We start from the raw sequence: 21,029 nt of genomic DNA, 5'->3' as shown, positions 1-21,029 counted from the left end.
CGCATGCGTGACGTCCAATTCGTTACATTACGTACGCAATACCACAATGGCTGCTACTCCCTCTTTTGTCTTGTAGCACAAATAGCGTCGATCTGCTAAGTCACAGTCGTCATTGCTATAATATGAAACTTTATGTATTCAAGAATACAATACCAACTGAAGTTGGGGAAGGAGGACGAAACGAATGTTTATTATAGAGCCAAAGAAAGTCGTAATTACTGAAGTACAGGGTAACGTAAAATTTATATTCCTTGCAATTAATACAAACAAAAGTTAATTTCCATTTTAATGTGAAATCAAACTAAATACTGGAATTGAATTGGACACACTAGTAGATGCTGATTGTACTGTGAGAAAGTTCACTCAGTGTTTTCAAATTGTTCTGGTTTGTTTCTGTCAATTTGTTGAATAACAAGTATGTGTGGGTTTTCTCCGGGCACTCCGGTTTCCTCCCACATCCCAAAAACATGCTTGGTAGGCCGATTGATCACTCCAAATTGTCCCTAGGTGTGAGTGCGAGTGCGAATGGTTGTTTGTCTCTGTGTGCCCTGCGATTGGCTGGCAACTGGTTCAGGGTGTCCCCCGCCTACTGCCCGATGACGGCTGGGATAGGCTCCAGCACGCCCGCGACCCCCGTGGGGACTAAGCGGTTCAGAAAATGGATGGAACAAGTATGTGAGCTGTGAAGTAATATTTCCCTACGCGTATTAGTGATGGTAGACTTTCAGTTCAGTTTACACCTTTCTCTCACAGAGATCTATTGGCCTTCAAAGCATTAGTTTCCATGGCAGCTGGCTTCATTATTAATGGAGCAGCATGATGCAGCCCACACAGTGTAAACCACTCAGTTTTGGAGACCATAGGACGAGTATCTACACCCACTTGTTTTAAGGTGCTGTATCTTTTTTTCTGGGCTGTGCTCCAGGACACTAACGCAGACTTGAATCACAAATAATCTCTGTAGTTGGATATGAACAGGATCTCTCTCTCTCTTCTTCAGCTTGTCCCGCTGTAGGACGTTGCCTCTTGAACCTTCCTGCGAAACAGCACTCTGTCTTCTGCTATTCTGCCAGCTTCTGTTGTTGTCGTCCCCAACCAGTCCTGTATGTCTTGCTCCAATCTTCTTGTTGGTCTTCCTCTTCCTCTTTTACCCTCCATCTTTGTTTCCAGAATGTGTTTTTCAAGTGACTCATGGCGTTTGATATGCCCAAAATATTGCAGTTTCAATTTTTTCACAGTCTGCAGCAGTACTGGTGATGCAACTCCCATTCGTGTCAACACCTCGCCATTTGATATCCTATCAATCCACGATATCCGCAGAATGAACAGGATACATTTTATTAAATTATGTTCTGTCAATCACAGGATATATACTAAATGTATTTTAAGATGTCACTTTTATTGTAAGCACTAGATACACATACATACATACATACATACATACATACATACATACATACATACATACATACATACATACATACATACATAGTACAATAAATGGCTGTAAGATTTATGGGATGCACACTATCGTTTTTATTTTTTTATTTTATTTCAAACATGTATAAAATAATGGGAATAGGGTTTTTGAAAGTACAAGAACATAAAATACAAACATAAGAGCTCGTCCAATTTTAACATTTCAATGTTTAAATACTCATACCAACCAATAGTGTACACATCTAAGCCACATGGTTTGATGTTGAATTTAAAAGTTATTTTTCACTGTGAGGGGACTCTTGTCTTCATCTCAAAAATATAGTTTAAGGAAACTCTTAAATGGCTCAGTGGCCTAGTAGTAGAGTGTCCGCCCTGAGACTGGAAGCTTGTGGGTTCAAACCCCGGCCGGGTCATACCAAAGACTGTAAAAATGGGACCCATTGCCTCCCTGCTTGGCACTCAGCGTTAAGGGTTGGAATTGGGGGGTTAGATCACCAAATGATTCCTGAGCGCGGCACCGCTGCTGCTCAGTGCTCCCCTCTCCCCCAGGGGATGGATCAAAATCACATGGGGATGGGTTAAATGCAGAGGACAAATTTCACCACACCCGGATGTGTGTGTGACGATGATCATTGGGACTTTAACTATGACTTTAACTTTAAATGTAACTGCAAATCACACATTAGAGTTTCTTAACGCATTATGCCATTGTAGTGTTTGTCCGAATCATTGTGGTTACTATGGCTCCTGTTATTCATCAATAATAAAACAATGTATACCTGTTACCCTAAGGACAGATGGCAAAAGAAAAGTGTTTGATAGAACAGTAATTATAGTCTTCTAAAACACTTGCTCTGCCAATATGCTTGTAGTAAGCTATAACATTTCAGCACTTCTATTATAAAAAAGTCAACAGTGTCATAAGTTTAACTTTGACACCAGAAGATATCAATGGTAATCTTAAACGGGCAGTCAAGTCAAAATGTTTTTTGACAATAATCAGTTCTATGTGCCTCCACTAGTCCAAACACGGTATTCTGATTAACAATATGTTTGTGGAATATTAATTAAGCAGAAAAATCCACCTCCTTATATCCATCTCAGGCGGTGGCCATTTTGCCACTTGCTGTTGACTGAAAATTACATCACTGTGCCTAAAGTCTTGTGCTGCATTTGGGGAAAGTGGGAAACTTCCAACAAAAAAATGTGCACGAGAACACCCCTTTGAACTGGGAAGTCCGAGTTGTGAAGTCGGAAGGAAAAAACGGACCCCGAATTCACCGACTGACTACAATGTGACGTCAGTCAACCACGGTGACCGCATGGAGTCAGTGAATGGCAAAACGTAATTTACAAGATTATAAACATATTAAGCGTTATCTATTATTACATTGATTTAGTTATAACTTCACATAAAAGAGCGTGATTTGTATCGACTGCTTGAAGACGTTCCTGCATGAAGTTATTTGGTAACGTGAATCAAATGCGATAGATACAATATTTATTTATATAAATTAAGGAAATTATAAAGACGGTTTGCTGGGGGTCAAAATGTTTCGTGATAAACGATAAACTATCGGAATCAGCCATCTTTGTTGTTGACATTTGGCTCGAATGCATTGAGGTCGGAAGTCTCGGAACTTGGAAAATCCAAGTGAGATAATTCTGATTTCCGACCTTCCTCAAGTACAAATGTCACATGACCAAATAGACAGGTGAGCCATGATTGGTTGCTACTTGTGCGCTATGATTGGTCACCACTTGCAACCTTAGGCACTGTGATGTAATTTTCATTATTGCAAACCTTCAAAGATAAATGGCCACTGATCTTAGGGTGTCAACTACTGTCATTGGCAGGTTGCTTGAGATTGGACTAGCCAAAGCTCGTAATTAAGCATGTACCAGTCGTATTTATTTCATGCATCATCCTACTGCAGCCAGGTTGGTTCTGTGATAAGTATTTTGGTCCAAATCTGAAAATGTACTTGTTGGACATTTTCAACACCCAAAGGTGTTCAGTCGGGCCATAGTGTCGGAATGTGGTCTGACACTGGCACACTGGCCACGGACCACCAATAATGTCAAACCATGGCAGATTTGAAACCATGACCTGTGAATATGCTAACCCCTCAAAGACCATGCCACCAGATTATCATCCATCGTGTAATTTTTCTGTTCAGTTTCATGTTAGAAAACAAGCGTAAAATGTACTGAAACATTGTGACATTTGCATTATAAAGTTTAGAGAAGGTGAAATAAAGTTTACCTGTTATGGTTACAGTGCATCTTATTAGGTGTCTGGAAATTTTACTTTACCTAACTTTTTGAGTAGTGCATAGTAGCAGACAAAATGAATTCTCCCTTTAGATTGTAATCTGTAAAATACATTTTATAGACGTTTCGCCCACAAATCAATTTTGTCTACCTTTGAAAACATTTAATTTTGTGTTTGCTCTATTCCAAGCTATCTTAATGTGTCTTAATTAAAAGTTAATTTGCAAGCACGAACAAACAAATGACAGACATCCTACAAACTATTTTGGTACAACTCGTCATTCGGGGGACGTTGGATAGTAGACGAGTAAAGTGTAGTTAACAGTTGACAGCTACAAACTGGCAAGTTTGCCCATCGTGGCGTGGTTCTGTCTACGCCGAAAGCAGGTATAACAGAACTCACTGCCGTGTGAGTTTTTGGGACGCGTAAATAGGTTTGTTTGTGCAGCAGCACTTGTGTGTGCATCCGACCATCGCGGCCTCAAAGACAAGATAAATATGGTCGCCCATACGTGATAAGGATCGAAGGAATGCCTATCGTAACGAATAGTTCGGTCTTTGCAGTCCGTTCTTGCCCCGTTAATCGTTTTGGGTCCGGACAGATGAGGACTGAGTATACCTTGGGAACTACTTTGTGTCGGTTCGCCGTGCTGCGCCTTTCTCTCACACTCGCCTGTGCTAGTCCGCCATCTTGAATTTTAATGTAAATTTTTCTTTTTTTAAAACTGTGTTTCCTGTAAAATTTACGGTGCCGTTTTAGATTTCGAAGACTTTTATGAAGGGTTGTTTTATTGCACGCTTATTCGAGGGCGCCACCCGGTGAGTAAAACGTAGTTTATTCTGTTTCCGATTTCTTCACTCGGGGCATTTAACGATACTATCGCGTGAAAAATATTTTTCTTAGTGTAATATAAAGTGGTCGTTAACATAATAAATAACTAACAATTAAACAATTACGTCTCTGCCTTAGATTATATGTTTCATGATGTAAAACCGAAAACGAGCTGATTGTTTGCTCCCAAATCAAACAAGCAAGGCTAATGGTAGTGGATTAGCGTCCGTTCACTCTGCTATTGCTGATTAGTGGGGCTTGTAAGTGGGTATTTTTCTCGTTTCTTGTGATGTATGTCGCTAAGTGTCGTCGGGTTCCTCCGTGGATTCAATTAACTTTCATCGCTGTCATACGATAACGGTAAAGGTAGTGTGTTTTACCGACTGATCGCTATTGCCTATGTTAGCTTACCATGCTATGTGCGCACCCTGATGAAGTTTAATGCTAGCTGTCTCAAGTGTTCGCTAACAAATAGCTGGCCTAAAACGATAGGAATCTTTAAGTTGAGTCACCAAAGGGCCATTGTTCTCTGAAATGTACATGTCGTTTCTTGTGTTTACTGATTTTCATGCAAATGTGGACTTATTATTTTGCGATGCTGCACAAAATTTCTGTCAAATCACCGTGAAAATTCAACCCTAATCAAGCGTCGCAGTGTCAGAGTCTTTTGGTTTGTTAAGGTGTAACGTTCGCGTTACCGGCAAACATCCAATAATTGTGAGGCATCAAGTCAGCCTTGTTTATTTCGTTTTGTCATGACATTCTGCCGGCGTCTGCCGTTGCTACAAAGCTAAGCACCTCGGCCGAGTCTATCAGGCGTCGTCTTGGTGGCTAGCTCCATGCTAACCAAGGCAATGTGTGGAGCGGCACCTGTTAGCAAACAATGCAAGCTAATAGCCGACAGACAATCTTTAGCCTCCAAATGTCGAGGTGGCCTTCTGGGTTTTCACCTCAGTCAACTTTGTGCTTGCGTGCCCGCGCCCGTTGTGTTGCATTGCAAATTAACGTTTACTCGTCATCAGGAATATCGAGCGTAATGTGTCCAACGGTGTTCAGTTTGGAGCCATGATTTGGAAACTGCTTCTCATGCCACTGTCGTTATGAATTCCATTCTGTTGCGATTATATTGTCCATGCGTTGCTGTTCAACATTGATATGATCAAGTACGTTACTGTTGCACTGACAGCAAAGCCGTGCATTATTTTAGGTTACCACTAAACAGCGCTACAGTTCCGTTTTGAAATGCTTTTCTACCGGTCTGTTTGGTCAAGCCTGGCTTAATACGGAAACTGGCAAAAGCTTATTTTAGTTAAATGGACTCAATTCATGCTGCAAACGCCCGTTAAGTTTAGAGGGTCCAGAATTTTTTTTTTTTTTACTCGGATGTCATTAATAACATCATTAACATTTGACCAAATGTTATTTATTTGCAGCACAACCTACATACATGAATGCGTTCTAAACGTATGCACCTGTATGCTCATTGACGATCACAGTTTTCTTGAGAATTTCTTGTGAACTGCGAAATGCTCTCAACATATTAGGATATAATAAGATGAATATGTCATCATTTTAAGAGGTCTCCGGTTCATTTTTGTCAAAAACCTCTTTCACACTTTCTTTATTTGTAGTTGCATTATTTTCTGCTGTGTTTCCAGATTTCTTATTCAACACCCCAGTCTTCCCTACTTGAGTGTGTTTCTTCATCTCAGAGACTAAATGCAACTGGATCAGGTGGCTTGTGGGCATGAAGTGGCTGGGCGAATCCAAGAACATGGTATTAAATGGCAGACGACATGGAAACAAGTTGACCAGCGAGCAGCCCGTGAGCCAGAGCCAGTCTCGGTCTCAGCATTCACAGCGAGTCTCCCTGCGACACAACAAAACCCACCCCAGAAACCGAAGATGTAGCCGTAGTGAGTTGAATGCGCTTTTAGTTCCAAGAGTGTAGTTTAGTAGCAGCTCCACATTCTGATTCTTGTTTGTTTTTGCAGGGTTTCATGCAACCAGTCTGGAGGCTGAGAGGCGATATGTGCCCTCCTCAGGAATGACTGCTAAGGAGCTCTGTGAAAATGATGACTTGACCACAAGTCTCATATTAGATCCTTACCTGGGCTTTCAGACGCACAAAATGAACACCAGGTCAGCTATTTACTAAGGTGGAACTGAAGGTTGAATGTTATTTAGTTTTTACTGTAGGAATACAATATGCATCTGTCTGTATTCTTAATTCAGTCAGTCAGTCAGTCAGTCAGTCAGTCAGTCAGTCAGTCAGTCAGTCAGTCATTGATTCCTTCATTGATTCATTCATTCATTCATTGATTCATCTCCCTAACCACTTATCCACACGATTTGTATTTGTTGTTCATTTGGCTCTACAGATTTCGACCAGTAAAGGGAAGGCAGGAGGAGCTGAAGGAAATCATTGAACGCTTCAAAAAGCATGATAACTTGGAGAAAGCTTTCCGAGCGTTGACATCAGGAGACTGGTCCCGAAACCTTTTTCTTCACAAGACAAAATCTCAAGAAAAGCTCTTTAAACAACATGTAGTGTTTCTTTGTGATCACAGTCCACTTTTTCTTTCTCAATTGCTCCTGTCACTAGATGATTAACTGTAAGCTTTCCCCACAGGTATTTGTCTATTTGCGGGTGTTTGCTACTGACAGCGGGTTTGAGATTCTTCCATGTAATCGCTATTCTTCAGAGCAAAATGGAGCCAAAATTGTGGCAACTAAAGAATGGTAAGTTCATGCCACTTTGGTAATAAATTCCCTCAGTGCACATTTAAACTTTTATTGTGATGTTCATAACACACCTTTGCACCTGATGGGTTGCAGGAAGAGGAACGATAAGATCGAGTACTTGGTGGGATGTATTGCTGAGCTGTCAGAGAGTGAAGAAAACATGCTACTGCGGCATGGAGAGAATGACTTCAGTGTCATGTATTCAACACGCAAGAACTGTGCACAGCTCTGGCTGGGGCCAGCTGCTTTTATTAATCATGGTATTAGTCTTGATCACTCCCTATTGAGTTTTATGAGTAGTCTAGCAACATTGCTGTCGTTTGTCTAAAGGCTGCCATTTAATTTTATTTGACCACTAAGCAGCTTCTTTTTTTCCCCCATCGAGAAAATAACAGTATTGGCTTGATAATCGATATTATTCCCAGATGACAGGTTTTCTGGCGGTCACTATTCTGCCTTTGGAAGACTTCAGCCCACTCTGCCATGACCTTCCTGTGCAATTATATTTTGCATTAAAAGTTCACGTTCAATAACAAAACAAGTCATAAATACTGTACTATTAAACTAAAAATCAAATATGAGAATTGAGAACAGTCAAAATCATTGAATGTTCCAATTTGACTTCATCAATATTTTTTTTTTAAGTAAATAAATGCCACAAAAAACCTCTTACACTTGCTAGATGCCTGCCACTGTCTGCTGCCTTTTTTGCTATGTGAGGCAATTGTGAAGTTATCTGGTGAATGTTATTCCCATTTGTTTATGCCTATTCAGAGGATAAATTTTTGTATTTTTCCTGCTTTTTCAGATTGTCGTCCAAACTGCAAGGTGAGTAAATCTCCAATAGTTACTTGTAGGGTTTAATCGTACTTTTGGATCATTTGTGAATAAGGTTAGAACGCTCTCCATTCATATCTTTTTATTTTTTTTAAAGTTTGTATCGACAGGGCGGGACACTGCCTGTGTAAAGGTGCTGAGGGATATTGAACCAGGCGAGGAAATCTCTTGTTATTATGGAGATGGATTCTTTGGGGAAAATAATGAATTTTGTGAATGCTACACCTGTGAACGGTAAATTGAAAAATGTCTTTTCATACACAGTATCATCACATAGTACGTCTGAACTTGGTTTATCTATTGTTGGTGTCAATAATTTAGTGTCATGTAATATTTAACAGAAACATCACTCCTTTTGAATGATACAACAAACAATACATTTAGATATAAAGCATTATGATTGTGATCATAGATTCAATTTATATCACAGAAATAGAATTAAAACACTTGATGAACTTTTCAATTGTTACTTGAAGTTAGTCCTATTGTTTTAAATTCAAATTTTTTCATTTGTTGTCGTGCAGACGTGGCTTGGGAGCTTTCAAATCCAAAGCCGGACTGCCTGTTGAAGTTCCAGTGATCAACAGCAAATACGGGTTGCGGGAGACCGACAAACGTCTGAACCGTCTGAAGAAGTTAGGAGAAGGAAACCCAAGTTTGGACTCTCACTCCGTAGGCTCCCACACCGATCTAGACTCTCAGGAATCGCCCAAAACACATCAATGTAAGCGTTTGTGCCATTTATTTGCCCCACTGAGACTGCAAAGCAATATTATAAATGAAATGTAATGTGTGGAATACATAGTATGCATTCAAACTGGAATTGGGTAATTATGTATACAAGGTGGAGAATAGTCCTTTTAATTTTTTCGACAATCTGCTTATATGTGTCCTTTTGTCTTTGTGTAGCTGCCAGAAAAAGATCTTCTGGCCTCAAGTATAAAAACAGGACTCAAACAAGACAGACTTTGTCAAGAGCCCTCACTACCTCATGTTCAAAACAAGGACGTGTTAACAATAATAGGGTACCAAAGAGACTAAAATCCCAATCAAAGCCTTCACTAAGTAAAGTCCAGTTGCGGAGTCGCAGAAGGGGTGCAGAGCCCAAGGCATTGGCCAAAGGTGAGACTTGCCAGCTGGGTCTCAGGGACTCAAAGGTGTCACTGTGTCAAGGTGTCTCCGTAAAGAAGGAGAAGGATGGACAGGAGCTCGTCCAGCAGGCGCTTAGCCAGCGGGGCTGTTTGACACGTCACGCCGCAAAGGAAAACGTGAATTTAACGGTTGTGCAGCACGGTAAGGGTTGCCTCTCTTCAACATACAGAACTCGCAGGTCCACCAGGACACTAGTCAAAGCCCAAGAAACAGCAGGTGGTGTCAAGCTGAATCCCGGTGCTATGCACAACTTGAGCCCAGCCCCTGGTGCCGTGGTCATTAAATCAGAGCCATCAGACATGGAGGAGTATCTCCACCACGGGATCGGTTTGGAGCAGCCACAATTAGATCCCAGCTATGCCCAAAGGGGCTCATGTGCAAGACTAAAACGGCCGACGCGGCTCGGGACAGAGCGAACAATTAAATGTGAGGACTCGTACGGTGAGCCGTTCATGCCAATGGCATCTGGTCATCCCGCCAACTACTCTGACTGTGGGAAGGTTCTGTTGAGTTTCTCTGACCGGCACAGGGACTACAACGGGGTTGCCAATGGCCGAAAATCCCTCCGCAGGGACAAAGGTAAGAGTAGCTGTCGCTCACAGGACAAGGGCAAGAAGAAGCGCAGGATCACGCGTTACGATGCCCAGTTGATCCTGGAGAACACAACAGGTCTCCCCAAACTGACGCTCCGTCGACGAAGGGACAGTAGTAGCAGCAAGACCAGCGATCCCAACGATCTCATTGGTTCTTCCAGTCTTTCTGCCTCATCGGTGAACTCTGCTTCTTCCAGCAAGATTAGCATCAAGTTCAGCAAGGACCACGACAAGGACAAAGGCAGTTCTTACATAGCCAAACTTAATAACGGCTTTGCTCCAGTCCACACTAACTCGACAAAGCTAAAGATACAGCTGAAGAGAGAGGACGACGCACGGAGAATCACCCCGATGAAGGCGGATCAGGTGTCATTTCACGGTGACGTGTGTCCGGGTTTTGAGGCTAGAAGTGCTGGTCATCGGACCCAAAAGATTCTGGCAGAGCCGTCGTCTGATGACAATGATGCTGATGATGACGATGACTACTTTGACAATGATTTTGAAGACGATTTCATTCCACTTCCCCCCGCAAAACGTCTGCGACTCATTGTGGGTAAAGACTCCATCGACATTGATATCTCCTCCAGGAGGAGAGAGGATCAGTCTCTGAGACTCAATGCATAGCTTGTGGAGCTCATCACTCCTCTCCTTGTAAATAAAGAAAACAAGCTAATCAACTCTTGTGTTGATGTAAAATAAGTACAGTAATTTAAAAATAAAAATTTCCCAAAAATTTACATCTGGGCCAGTATTCATGAAGATTCAGAAGTGTCACCAGAGAACCCCCAATTTTTTAATAAAAACTAAGTTGAAATGAAACATAATTTTATTTTGACTTCTAATTGGGTGTGCTCCTCAAAATACACCCTCTCGCCCCAAAGTCATCTTTGAATGTTTCGATAAAATCCCTCACAGTGCTTAACAAATTTCTTAGGCCACTTATTACAATCAAAGAAAACACCATCCAATATCACGGCATGCTTTAAAGCAGACTTGTTCAATATCATTGAGCTTGTGAAGATGCAGTAATTTGGACCTGTTGTGTCCAGTTAGAAGACAAATTTCACCTACTCTGAGGACAGGATTCATTATGAATACTGGCCTAGAACATTACTAGAAGGGGCTGGTAACGTAAAACAAATCTCTACTTAATTTCAATTGCATTACCTAATGTGATTTTTTTTTTTTTCTTCCACCACTGGTTTACATCAACACGTTGTATCCGTTTTACCATTCACAAACAATTTTATAATCAATCGTCATGGTTCTCACTTGGGATTTTGAGAATGAGTCCAACGGGAACATCATTTATGTGTTGCATTTTGTTGATTGCCTGTTGTAATGAAATGGCCGTGTTGGTTGAGCCTTCCAAACCACATCCTATCAACTGGACAATTAAAACTGCATCAAAGTCAAGTCAGCCAAACCACCTAAAATACCAGGTATGGTACCTTGTGATAGTATTAGCCCCCTATGATTTATTTTACTTTTTGCAACATTTCAGGTCTCAAAACATAAAATTAGATTTTTTTGTGTTTTTATGTGTGAAAAGGATTTGAAATTATCTCCCCCACAAGCCATACACAAGTATGTGTGTCACTTTTGCACATTGAGTGGTGGAAATTTCTGCCCATTCTAACGTGCTAAACATGTCCAGGTCAGGTCGAGTAGCTGGATAGCGTTTGTAAAAAGTTGTTTACAATTGGATTCAGGTCTGGACTTTGACTTGGTCATTTAAACATCTGGATATGTTTCGTTTTGAACCATTCCATTGGCGATTTTGCTTTGTCAGAAAATAAACCCTGCATCTACAAAAGTTTTTTTGCAGACCCCAACAGATTTTCTTCTTAAATGGCCCTTTATTTTGCTTCATCCATCTTCCAGTCCCTACTGAAGAAAAGCAGCCCTAGACCATGACACCAAATCTTTAACGTTCCAGCGTCCCCGATGCGGGACAGCTGCTTTGTATTGTTTGCCAGGGAAGGCCAAGGCTCTACTTTGTAGCTACTTGTGATCCACATTTATATTAAAACCAGATAACACACAGATGGACTTATCAGTCAATTTGGTCAACATTGGATCAGTCAGAAATCAGCCACTGGGCTGCAAAAGAAATAGGGGGTGAATAATTTTGCACATCCTACATTTATTTATTATTATTAAGCCTTAAATGTTGCAGAAGTTCAAGGGGGAGTGTTAATGCTTTCTCAAGACACTGTAGTTACTTTAACTGTTATCATTTTATATCAGATGGCTTTCTGTCCTACTTCCATCCTACCCTTTTGATTGGGAGCTACATCCATACATATTTTTGTTTAGATCACGGGTCGTCAGCAACAAATAAACTTCTGAAATGACAAACTTGCTAAAATGACCTTTATGGTTGCAACCTGAGCGCGATACAGAAAATGGATGTGTGTGAAGACATGTTGATGATTTTTCACAATTACAAACTACATTTTAGTAATGTAGGAAACTATGCAACATTTTATTCCTATTTTCAAATAACTGACAACATTCCAAGGAAATCACAATGCCCCGTCACTGTTTAGCTATTCTTAGAACAAGGCTGACGGCTACTCATGCGAAAGGTTGAGATCAATGTTTGTTACGTACATTTCTTTTGCGCAGTGGGATGGTTATCTTAGAAATTCCTCATTCCTTATGTCTTTTGTTTGGAAGGGGGGGAAAAAAATCTCCCTACGCTCCCCCTCAAATTATTTCTGTATTTAGGAGTCGTTGTTTTACCGGCAGCAAATGTTGGACTTGGTTACTTTCACGGCAAAAGTTGCAGTCGCCCTGTGCAATTTAGAATGCAGAAAGATCATCTTGTTCTTGAATAGTCTTAGTTGCAGAATTGAAATTTGAGAGAATTGTTTTATGTTCAACTATTCCTTTCAGTGAGTGCACTTGTTATATTCATAATGGACATCAATATTGTAGAAAGTGTACAGTGACTATCCACTCTGTCTTATAGGCAGGTTTTTATTAAGCTTTTTTTTTTCCCCCGTCATAGTTTGTATTTTTTTTTTGTATGTAAGAAACCATGCTGACTGTTCAGTGTGGTGCTGTTGGTCCAGAAGCATTATAATATTGCTAAGTCACTTCATTTGGATTAATGTGCCATGTTTTAATTACTGCAGTCTCTAAACCTGGGACTTTTCTTTCATTACTATCAGCATTTATTTTGTAAAATGTAAACGAGTTTGTCAAAACAAATCTAAGCACATGGTTTTGTTCTTCATGACTATTTAAATGAGCCAATGTTTCTTTCGTTTTAGAGACACTCTGTAATAAAAACATGGCAAATCAAAGGAAGTTGTTTTGTATATGCATAAAGGTGACCTTGACTTTAAAACCTCTCATTAAAAAAAAGTAATTTACAGAAAGACTGGCTTATGTTGGATAATCACAGTTAATATTTTTAAGAGCAGACCCTTAATTTTATTTTTCTTGGAGTCATTTTGAAATGCTGTTCATCAGCACAGTTTGAGAAAGCACATTATCTCAAACAAACTTGTCATTTTACCTGGAGTGCTATGCTTTCCTTGCTTGTGATTTCTTACCTGTCTCATAGTGTTGCACATGGCAGCATAAGGTCAGACTTCAATTCACTTCAAATATTTGTGTCATTCTCACAATTTCTGAAAGTATATTCAGTCCAGTATCAACAGGTGCCTTAAGCAATTTGACCAAATTTAAAGACGAAATCATTCAAAATGCTCTGCTTCCCTCTTGAAATTGTTGCATTTACTAGTCAGTCTTTCTGTCTATTATTTTTCTCCTCACTGGAAGTTAAATAGCCCAATAGCTTGAGGGATCAACTATAAAAAAAAATGTTTACCTACTTTTTGTGTTATGTACTGTTCATATCACCAGCAGCTAATCATCGTTTTCCAATGGGGTTTGTCCGTCCCCTTTGTCAGATTGTCTGCATCCTACTACACTGTTCCAGATGTACCATTTGTGTGCTCTTTGTCCAATAGACAGCTGTCAACTTTTCCTATTGATTCAAAGAGGAAACAAAAAATGTAAATAGTTTGCGAACATTTAGCGTGTTGCGTGGTTAGTGGGAAACCTGTAAAGAGAATTAAAACTGGGCAGTGCATCTATTATGTAAATCACGTGAACACGCCTTGTACTTATTTAACAGTTTTGAATACTTGAAAACTATATAAAATTGCTTTGTGACTCATTTCTTGATCCTCGCTTGAGCATAAGTATTGCAAAACAATAGTCACAGTTTGTTTTTCGAAAAGCACTAACTCTATTGGATGGATGGATGGACGGACGCATGGATGATACATGGACACATGGATGATACATGGACACATGGATGATACATGGATACATGGATGATACATGAATGTATGCATAGATGATACATGGATGGATGCATGGATGATACATGGATGGATGCATGGATGATACATGGATGGATGCATGGACGATACATGGATGGATACATAGATACAAGGATACATGGATGGATACATCGATACAAGGATACATGGATGGATGGATACATGGATGGATACATGGATGGATGGATGGATGGATGGATGGATGGATGGATGGATGGATGGATGGATGGATGGATGGATGGATGGATGGATGGAGACAGGTAGTTAGATAGGTAGGTAGATGGATATATGGATGGATGGCCTGTATTTTCAGGCCATCAAAACAAAATCATCTAAACAAAACATCATGCATTCCAGTTTAATTGCATCATAAACAAAAAAAATACAAATTAACACAACATTCAGGTAAATATAGTATAGACATATTGCTGATAGATTAAGTAAAAAATATATAACAGTATATAACAATATCAAATCAAAAAGAGTTTCAAACATGCAGTGGACTTAGAAAAAATGATGTTACGTTATATAATATCTTTAGGTGTATTTAGAAACACATTTGAACTTTTACCACAGTGTTTACTCGAACAAAATTAAATTCCTGTGCTTTACCAGAGAATTTCTTCTCGCTAAGAAAAGTATCATAGGTGATGAGTTGCCCATTTGAGGTAAACAGATCTTTTACCAATAATATATTTGTCAACGCAAGACTTGTTTTTTTTTTCTTACAGCGGTTTTTTAATTTAAAAAAAACTTTTTTAAACGAATAACATTTACAACAATACATTTACAGAAACGGAAAAGAATAAAAACAAGATAAACATAAATGAATAAAATAAATAAATAATAATAAATAATATTTTTTAAAAACTGCCAGGGATCCGAAATAAAAATTAAGAAACGTTGAAAACATTGAAATGGTAACATACTTTCAGCTTTAATGTTTTTAGAACCAGGTACAAAATGGAATTACAAGTATTGCTACAGCGCGTTTCGTGTCAAAAGTCCCTTATTTCTTTTCGTAGTCAGTTAACTTTTGACTCCATATCATTGACCAATAAGAAGAGTTGCACTCATGTCGTCTATCCAATCAAATGTGATGGAGCTACATTTAAAACCTGCTGCACCTCTGGTAACATTAGCTTTCGACGAGAGTAGCCTGTTTGGGTTATATTATTTTATTTTTTAAACTTGCCGGGTTAAATTGGGAGTTTGCGTTGCAATGTTGTCTGTAGCCATGTCGTCAATGGAAGCACAAAGTCTGGTAAGAAAAGCAAAAATATTTAAAAAGATGAGCGAATGCTTTGATTGTCGTGCACGCACTTTAGTAGTAGTTTAAATTGAACAGTCCTTAAATTTATTTCAGCAGCTTCCAGAGACTAATAACCCCTTAAAGATGAGTAAACCATCAGCAGTTGTTACGAGACGAGTTGCTCTTACCGAGGTGACCAACGCGTCCGAGTCAGGAGTCAACACAAAGGTAAGATCGCACATAAAAAACAAAATAAATGGCCACTGCACTTTTAAGTCCAGTCCAGGGGCTTTCTACTGGTTTTGTCCAAGGGCCCACCATTATAACCGAGAAGCTAGTGGGGGACCACTGCTTTGGCAGAATATTATTTTATTTTGCACCGAACAAGGATAGATTTATAATAATTCATTTAATTTATATAGCGCTTTTCAATAACCCATAGACGCTTTACAGGGAATAAAAAGAGTGGGGACGTACGGGGGGTGGGGGAAAAACAATAGGTAGGTAATAACAGGACATCGGTCAGCAGTGCGAAGGAGATGGATGGAGAAGCAGGAGGGGCGGGAGCGGAGGTTGTTGAGGTTAGCAGTACGGGAGGTGGGGGTGACGAGGGGTTGGTAGTCCAGAAAGAGGAGATGGGTGAGCCATCGGGGAAGTGCCGATATACAGGCTGTTTATTTGCATCTGTATGTCTAATTTGGGAATCTTAACTACATTTGACAGAATTTGGATGGTTAAATGAATGACAAAATTAGCTGGGAAATAAATCAAGTGCAAAAAAGAAATTAATTTTTTAGAAACGTCACAAGTCACAATTTCGCGGACCATTTGCTATACCGCCACAGACCACTAGAGGGTAAGATATCAGATCAATCATTTTAGCCAAGTACGATGTAAAGCACAATGAATTTGTCTACGGTAGTTGAACTCTAGTTTTATAGTTGAAAACCGACAAAGATAAAATGCACATTTAGATTAGAAACACAAATATACCACGTACAGTGTCATGAAGAAATATAAAGATAAGACAGCCTTGATTTGTCTCAACAAATGGCCCATAGGTCGTACTTATCAACAGCATTTAATACAGTAATAGTAGTACTACAGATGTCCCTATGAAATTGAGTCAATTGACTGTCCGATGCAGGGTATTTTTTCCCTTTTATGTGAGTTATTCTTGTAATTACTAACTCGCATCTCACTACTGGTTTATTTCAAACCTTTGTCTACAGAAAAGGGGACAACACAAAGCACGTGGAGCTCACCAAGCTAAAGCGGTGGAGTTGGTTCAAGTTAAAGCAACAGCAACAGATGCCCTTCTTCCGCTTTCAGAAGCATCAGAAGATGTGTCCATGAAAGATGAAGAGGAGGTGCAACTGTGCCAGGCTTTCTCCAACGTGCTGCTCCCTGTGGATGATGTAGACGAGAACGATGCTGACATGCCCCAGCTGTGCTCTGAATACGTGAAGGACATCTACAAATATCTGCACCACCTGGAGGTACTCTTTTTCTCACTCAGCCTACCTAGCTTGTTGCTAGATGAAACTCATGATATACTCTCTTGTTTCTTCGTTGCATAGGCAGAGCAGCCTATACATTCTAACTACATGCTAGGTTACGAAATCACTGACTGCATGCGAGCGCTTCTCATCGACTGGATGGTCAAGGTTCATTCCAGGTTCCAGTTGCTGCAGGAGACCTTGTATCTCTCTGTTGCCATCCTCGACCGGTTTCTCCAGGTAAGAACCATCAATTTATTAGTTTTATGTTTATGAAAAAAAAAAAAATGGTTCACCTACAGATCCAGCCAGTTTCTCGTCGAAAGCTGCAACTTGTGGGTGTGACTGCAATGCTGGTTGCCTCAAAGTATGAGGAGTCGTATCCTCCGCTCGTGGGAGACTTTGCCTACATCACGGACAGCGCGTTCACCAATGCTCAGATTTTGGAGATGGAGCAGCTGGTTCTGAAGACCCTCAACTTTCAGCTCGGTCGTCCTCTTCCGTTACACTTCCTCAGGAGAGCTTCAAAAGTGGCTAATGTGAGATTTGAATTTACTGCTTTGTTTAATAGTCTTGTCCAAACTGCAGTAAGAACAGCTAACTAAGTGTCCACATGCTTTGATGCGTCCTTGGGCACTCGTTACCACCCAGTGTGACACGGAAAGGCACATGCTGGCCAAGTATCTGATGGAGCTGACCCTCATTGATTACGAAATGGTGCATTATCGCCCATCTGAGGTTGCTGCTGCGGCTCTGTGCCTCTCTCAGCTGCTGCTGAATGAACTGCCTTGGGTGAGCCTCATGATACTCTGCAATATTGCTCATAAGTGTAGAGGGCCTGAGTCGTGTAGGTATATAGGCTCATTTGATTTGAATGGAATTGTTTGTCAAAAGTATTTTTGTCTTCTTGCCAGTCACCCACACAAGAACACTACTCAACGTATGACGAGGCCCACCTGAAGCCCATCATGCAGCACATGGCCAAAAATGTTGTGAAGGTAAATGGCGGCAAAACTAAGTTCCAGGTGAGTGAGTGGCTGGTGAGCACAATGACATCAACAGAAGAAGCACAGTTTACAAAGTGCTTCTCTCTTTACAGGCTGTCAGGAACAAGTATTCAAGCAGCAAGTTGATGAAGATCAGCCTCATTCCGCAGCTGAAGTCGTCACTAATCAGCAACATGGCAGCTGCTCTCAATGCCCCTTGAACTTCAAACTTTTTTTTTTTTTTTTTTTACTTTCCCTTGCACTTTATCTTAATTTTAAAAATCCAAATCCTTTTTATCTCTTTTTTAAATAACTGAGTCATTGTTTGGGAGTTGTCTTGATGATGCATGATTATGTAACATTGCCCTGTCCTTTTGACATTAAAGTGACCTGTTCTCTATGCACTTTGTGTTCTTTTCCATTTGTGTTCCACAATCTACCCGAATGTCCCTTTTAGTCATACTTAAAAAAAATAAAAATAAATAAATTGCATTTCAGATTTGGCATTTGAATTTGTGCCAGATGTGCAATTGAAATCTGTTCAAAGATTTTCTCCAGCTAAAAAATGAAAATGGGGCCTCTCCCTCCACTCACACTGGGAGTTCAATATATATCTCTTAACACTGGTGTGTCATGGACAGCAGTAAAACATGAGTTGTTTTGTTTTTTTCCACTTGCTGTCGACTGAAAATGACATCACAGTTGCCAGGTCTCAGGTCACAACCAATCACAGCTCACCAGTTTTCTGAAGCTACATCATCAAGGACCCCCCCCCACACACACACACACACATTTCCATCCTCTCCTCACAGGCGGACAGGTTACGGGGCATCCGGACATGACAAGCTTCTTTCTGGCAGTTGTTAGACTGTTAAACTCAAGTGGCCGCAAAAACACGCATGTTGACCATTTTATCTAAGTACATAGACCAAGCAATATAATGTGCGACTCAAATTTTGCATTTTTATTTCTGCTGCATTGCATGTTTGTACCTTAAACAGTGAATAAGCATTTCCCTTTCTCAAGCATTGTTTTTTGTTTAAATATTGTTTATTTTATTGTATTGTAAGCCTTGTGGCTTACTTGTGTATCTGGGACCTCAGGTATCTTAATTTATGCAATATGTGTGTGCTTTTATCATACAATTCCTTGATTTCTTGAAAATGTTAGTTGGCCTCAGAGTGCTGTATGTTGCCAGGCATCACCAAACCAGGTGGACTTTAGGGGGAAAAAAAAAAGCAGAACAACTTTCCAGGGGGAACCAATTCCTGTGGCCAACTCAGTCCTCTGTATGGCCGGCCACAAATGTGGTGCCCACTCACTGATTTTCAATGGAGCCGAACACAATGAAGAGACATGGCGGCCGCAAGATATCCACATATCAGTAACTACCAGTCAGAGGAAAGCTGCTTGGCATATCAAATGAAGGAGAGAAATAGTAACCCAATCAGAACAAAGCTTATTTACACATCAAATATAAATGACAAATTCCATTGTTATACAAGCCAGGCGTTGAAGACCAGCTGAAATAGCTAGAAAAATCTAATCATGGGAATTTGCAAACCAAATTCTTTTGCAAAGATTGATCTATCCGACAAAGGGACATCACAGATTATTTTTGGAAAATTGTGGCATGTGACATCCACAAATTGATTGATTTTACCAATATTGAACATCCAGTAAACGTCCATTGTGGCCATGACGCAGGAGCCTATGCATGAGCGCAATTGCTCAATTTTTGGTACAACCTGAGTCGTGTCTCAAAGTCAAAGTCAAAAAGTCAAAGTCAGCTTTATTGTCAATTTCTCCACATGCCAAAGACACACAAAGAAACCGAAATTTCGTTCCCCCCTATCTCACGGTGACAAGACATGGCCCACAACAGACAAACAAGTAAACAAGTATAACAACAGCGTGCTGAATAAATAATGAATAAATAACACAATAAATAAATAAATAAATAAATAAATAAATAAATAAATAAGAGGAGCAAAAAAGGAGCAAGTGCGCGTACAGCAGACATTCCAGAAAATAGCGCAACAGTGCCGCACGCTACGCAGAAGGGGGTAGCGAGTTCAGGGTCCTAACAGCCTGGAGAAAGAAGCTGTTGGCGAGTCTGGTGATGTGGGAGCGCAGGCTACTGTACCTCTTCCCAGAGGGCAGAAGGTCAAACAAAGAGTGAGCCGGGTGACTCACATCTCTCGCAATCGAGGTTGCCTTGCGGGCGAGATGGGAAGTGTAAATGTCCTTCAGGGAGGGGAGCGAAGCACCAATAATCTTACCAGCCGTATTCACTATGCGCTGTAGGGCCTTCAAGTTCTGTTCAGTGCAGTTACCACCCCAGACAGCGATGCAACTGGTGAGGACGCTCTCAACGGTGCCACGGTAGAATGTAGACAGGACTGCCTGAGGAGCACATGCACGCCTGAGCTTCCGCAGGAAGTACAGGCGGCGCTGAGCTTTCTTTGCCAGTGACGAGGTGTTTGCGGACCAGGAGAAGTCCTCACTGATGTGCACCCCCAGGAACTTGGTGCAGCTCACCCTCTCCACCACAGCACCATCGATGATCAGCGGCAGGTGATTTGTGTGACCCTTCCGGAAGTCAACAACGATTTCCTTGGTCTTGTTGACGTTCAGCAGGAGGTTGTTGTCCCTGCACAACGTGGTCAGAAGGTCAACTTCCGACCTGTACCGAGTCTCGTCGCCCTTCGTGATGAGACCCACCAGACTCGTGTCGTCAGCAAACTTCACTATGCGGTTGTCGCTGTAGGTCGCAGTGCAATCATGCGTCAGCAGGGTGAAGAGCAATGGACTGAGCACGCAGCCCTGGGGGGCCCCCGTGCTCAGCGTGATGCTGGCGGAGATTTTGTCGCCAACACGCACCACCTGAGGCCTCTGACAGAGGAAGTCCAGTAGCCAGTTGCAGAGGGATGTACTGAGGCCCAGCTCATCGAGTTTGCAGATGAGTCGCTGCGGCACAATGGTGTTGAAGGCAGAGCTGAAGTCCACAAACAGCAACCTCACATAAGAGTCCTTTCTCTCCAGGTGGGTGAGG

General features: G+C 40.9%; 2 protein-coding genes across 12 annotated transcripts; both read left to right on the top strand.

Annotated features, from left to right (window-relative positions):
• The first annotated feature begins 40 nt into the window (after nucleotides 1-40).
• Nucleotides 41-14,068, top strand: kmt5b (lysine methyltransferase 5B). Of its 10 annotated transcripts, XM_049717189.1 has the most exons (12): nucleotides 247-671; nucleotides 754-892; nucleotides 1,001-4,101; nucleotides 6,205-6,462; nucleotides 6,541-6,688; nucleotides 6,928-7,093; nucleotides 7,179-7,288; nucleotides 7,385-7,551; nucleotides 8,100-8,119; nucleotides 8,226-8,362; nucleotides 8,653-8,852; nucleotides 9,038-14,068. In XM_049717189.1, the coding sequence occupies exons 4-12, from the start codon at nucleotides 6,294-6,296 to the stop codon at nucleotides 10,495-10,497; spliced, it is 2,577 nt and encodes an 858-aa protein (XP_049573146.1). In that variant the 5' UTR covers nucleotides 247-671; nucleotides 754-892; nucleotides 1,001-4,101; nucleotides 6,205-6,293; the 3' UTR covers nucleotides 10,498-14,068. The 10 variants fall into 10 exon arrangements, with proteins under 10 accessions (XP_068506501.1, XP_049573146.1, XP_049573144.1 ...); XM_049717187.1 differs by having other exon boundaries at nucleotides 247-892; XM_068650400.1 differs by lacking the exons at nucleotides 247-671; nucleotides 754-892; nucleotides 1,001-4,101 and adding an exon at nucleotides 41-230.
• A 1,274-nt stretch (nucleotides 14,069-15,342) lies between these two features.
• On the top strand, nucleotides 15,343-18,374 carry ccnb2 (cyclin B2). Of its 2 annotated transcripts, none has more exons than XM_049717196.1 (8): nucleotides 15,343-15,501; nucleotides 15,607-15,717; nucleotides 16,722-16,988; nucleotides 17,070-17,228; nucleotides 17,291-17,527; nucleotides 17,640-17,780; nucleotides 17,903-18,013; nucleotides 18,088-18,374. In XM_049717196.1, the coding sequence occupies exons 1-8, from the start codon at nucleotides 15,460-15,462 to the stop codon at nucleotides 18,193-18,195; spliced, it is 1,176 nt and encodes a 391-aa protein (XP_049573153.1). In that variant the 5' UTR covers nucleotides 15,343-15,459; the 3' UTR covers nucleotides 18,196-18,374. The 2 variants fall into 2 exon arrangements, with proteins under 2 accessions (XP_049573153.1, XP_049573152.1); XM_049717195.1 differs by having other exon boundaries at nucleotides 15,345-15,501; nucleotides 15,604-15,717.
• Nucleotides 18,375-21,029: the final 2,655 nt, after the last annotated feature.

This window comes from Syngnathus scovelli, chromosome 4, assembly GCF_024217435.2.
Source record: "Syngnathus scovelli strain Florida chromosome 4, RoL_Ssco_1.2, whole genome shotgun sequence".
In the NCBI taxonomy this organism is placed as follows: domain Eukaryota; kingdom Metazoa; phylum Chordata; class Actinopteri; order Syngnathiformes; family Syngnathidae; genus Syngnathus; species Syngnathus scovelli.
Note: the sequence above shows the minus strand (reverse complement) of the source record. Positions and strands in the feature narration are given on the sequence as shown.

What these genes read in the sequence shown, in the direction of transcription:
- kmt5b (XM_068650400.1), top strand. Translation starts at nt 6,294, where the DNA reads ATGAAGTGGCTGGGCGAATCCAAGAACATGGTATTAAATGGCAGACGA. An exon ending in AAACCGAAGATGTAGCCGTA is followed by an intron (nt 6,463 to 6,540) that starts GTGAGTTGAATG and finishes TTGTTTTTGCAG; the next exon opens with GGTTTCATGCAACCAGTCTG. An exon ending in AAAAGCTCTTTAAACAACAT is followed by an intron (nt 7,094 to 7,178) that starts GTAGTGTTTCTT and finishes CTTTCCCCACAG; the next exon opens with GTATTTGTCTATTTGCGGGT.
- ccnb2 (XM_049717195.1), top strand. Translation starts at nt 15,460, where the DNA reads ATGTTGTCTGTAGCCATGTCGTCAATGGAAGCACAAAGTCTG. An exon ending in CAATGGAAGCACAAAGTCTG is followed by an intron (nt 15,502 to 15,603) that starts GTAAGAAAAGCA and finishes AATTTATTTCAG; the next exon opens with CAGCTTCCAGAGACTAATAA. An exon ending in TGCTGAATGAACTGCCTTGG is followed by an intron (nt 17,781 to 17,902) that starts GTGAGCCTCATG and finishes TCTTCTTGCCAG; the next exon opens with TCACCCACACAAGAACACTA.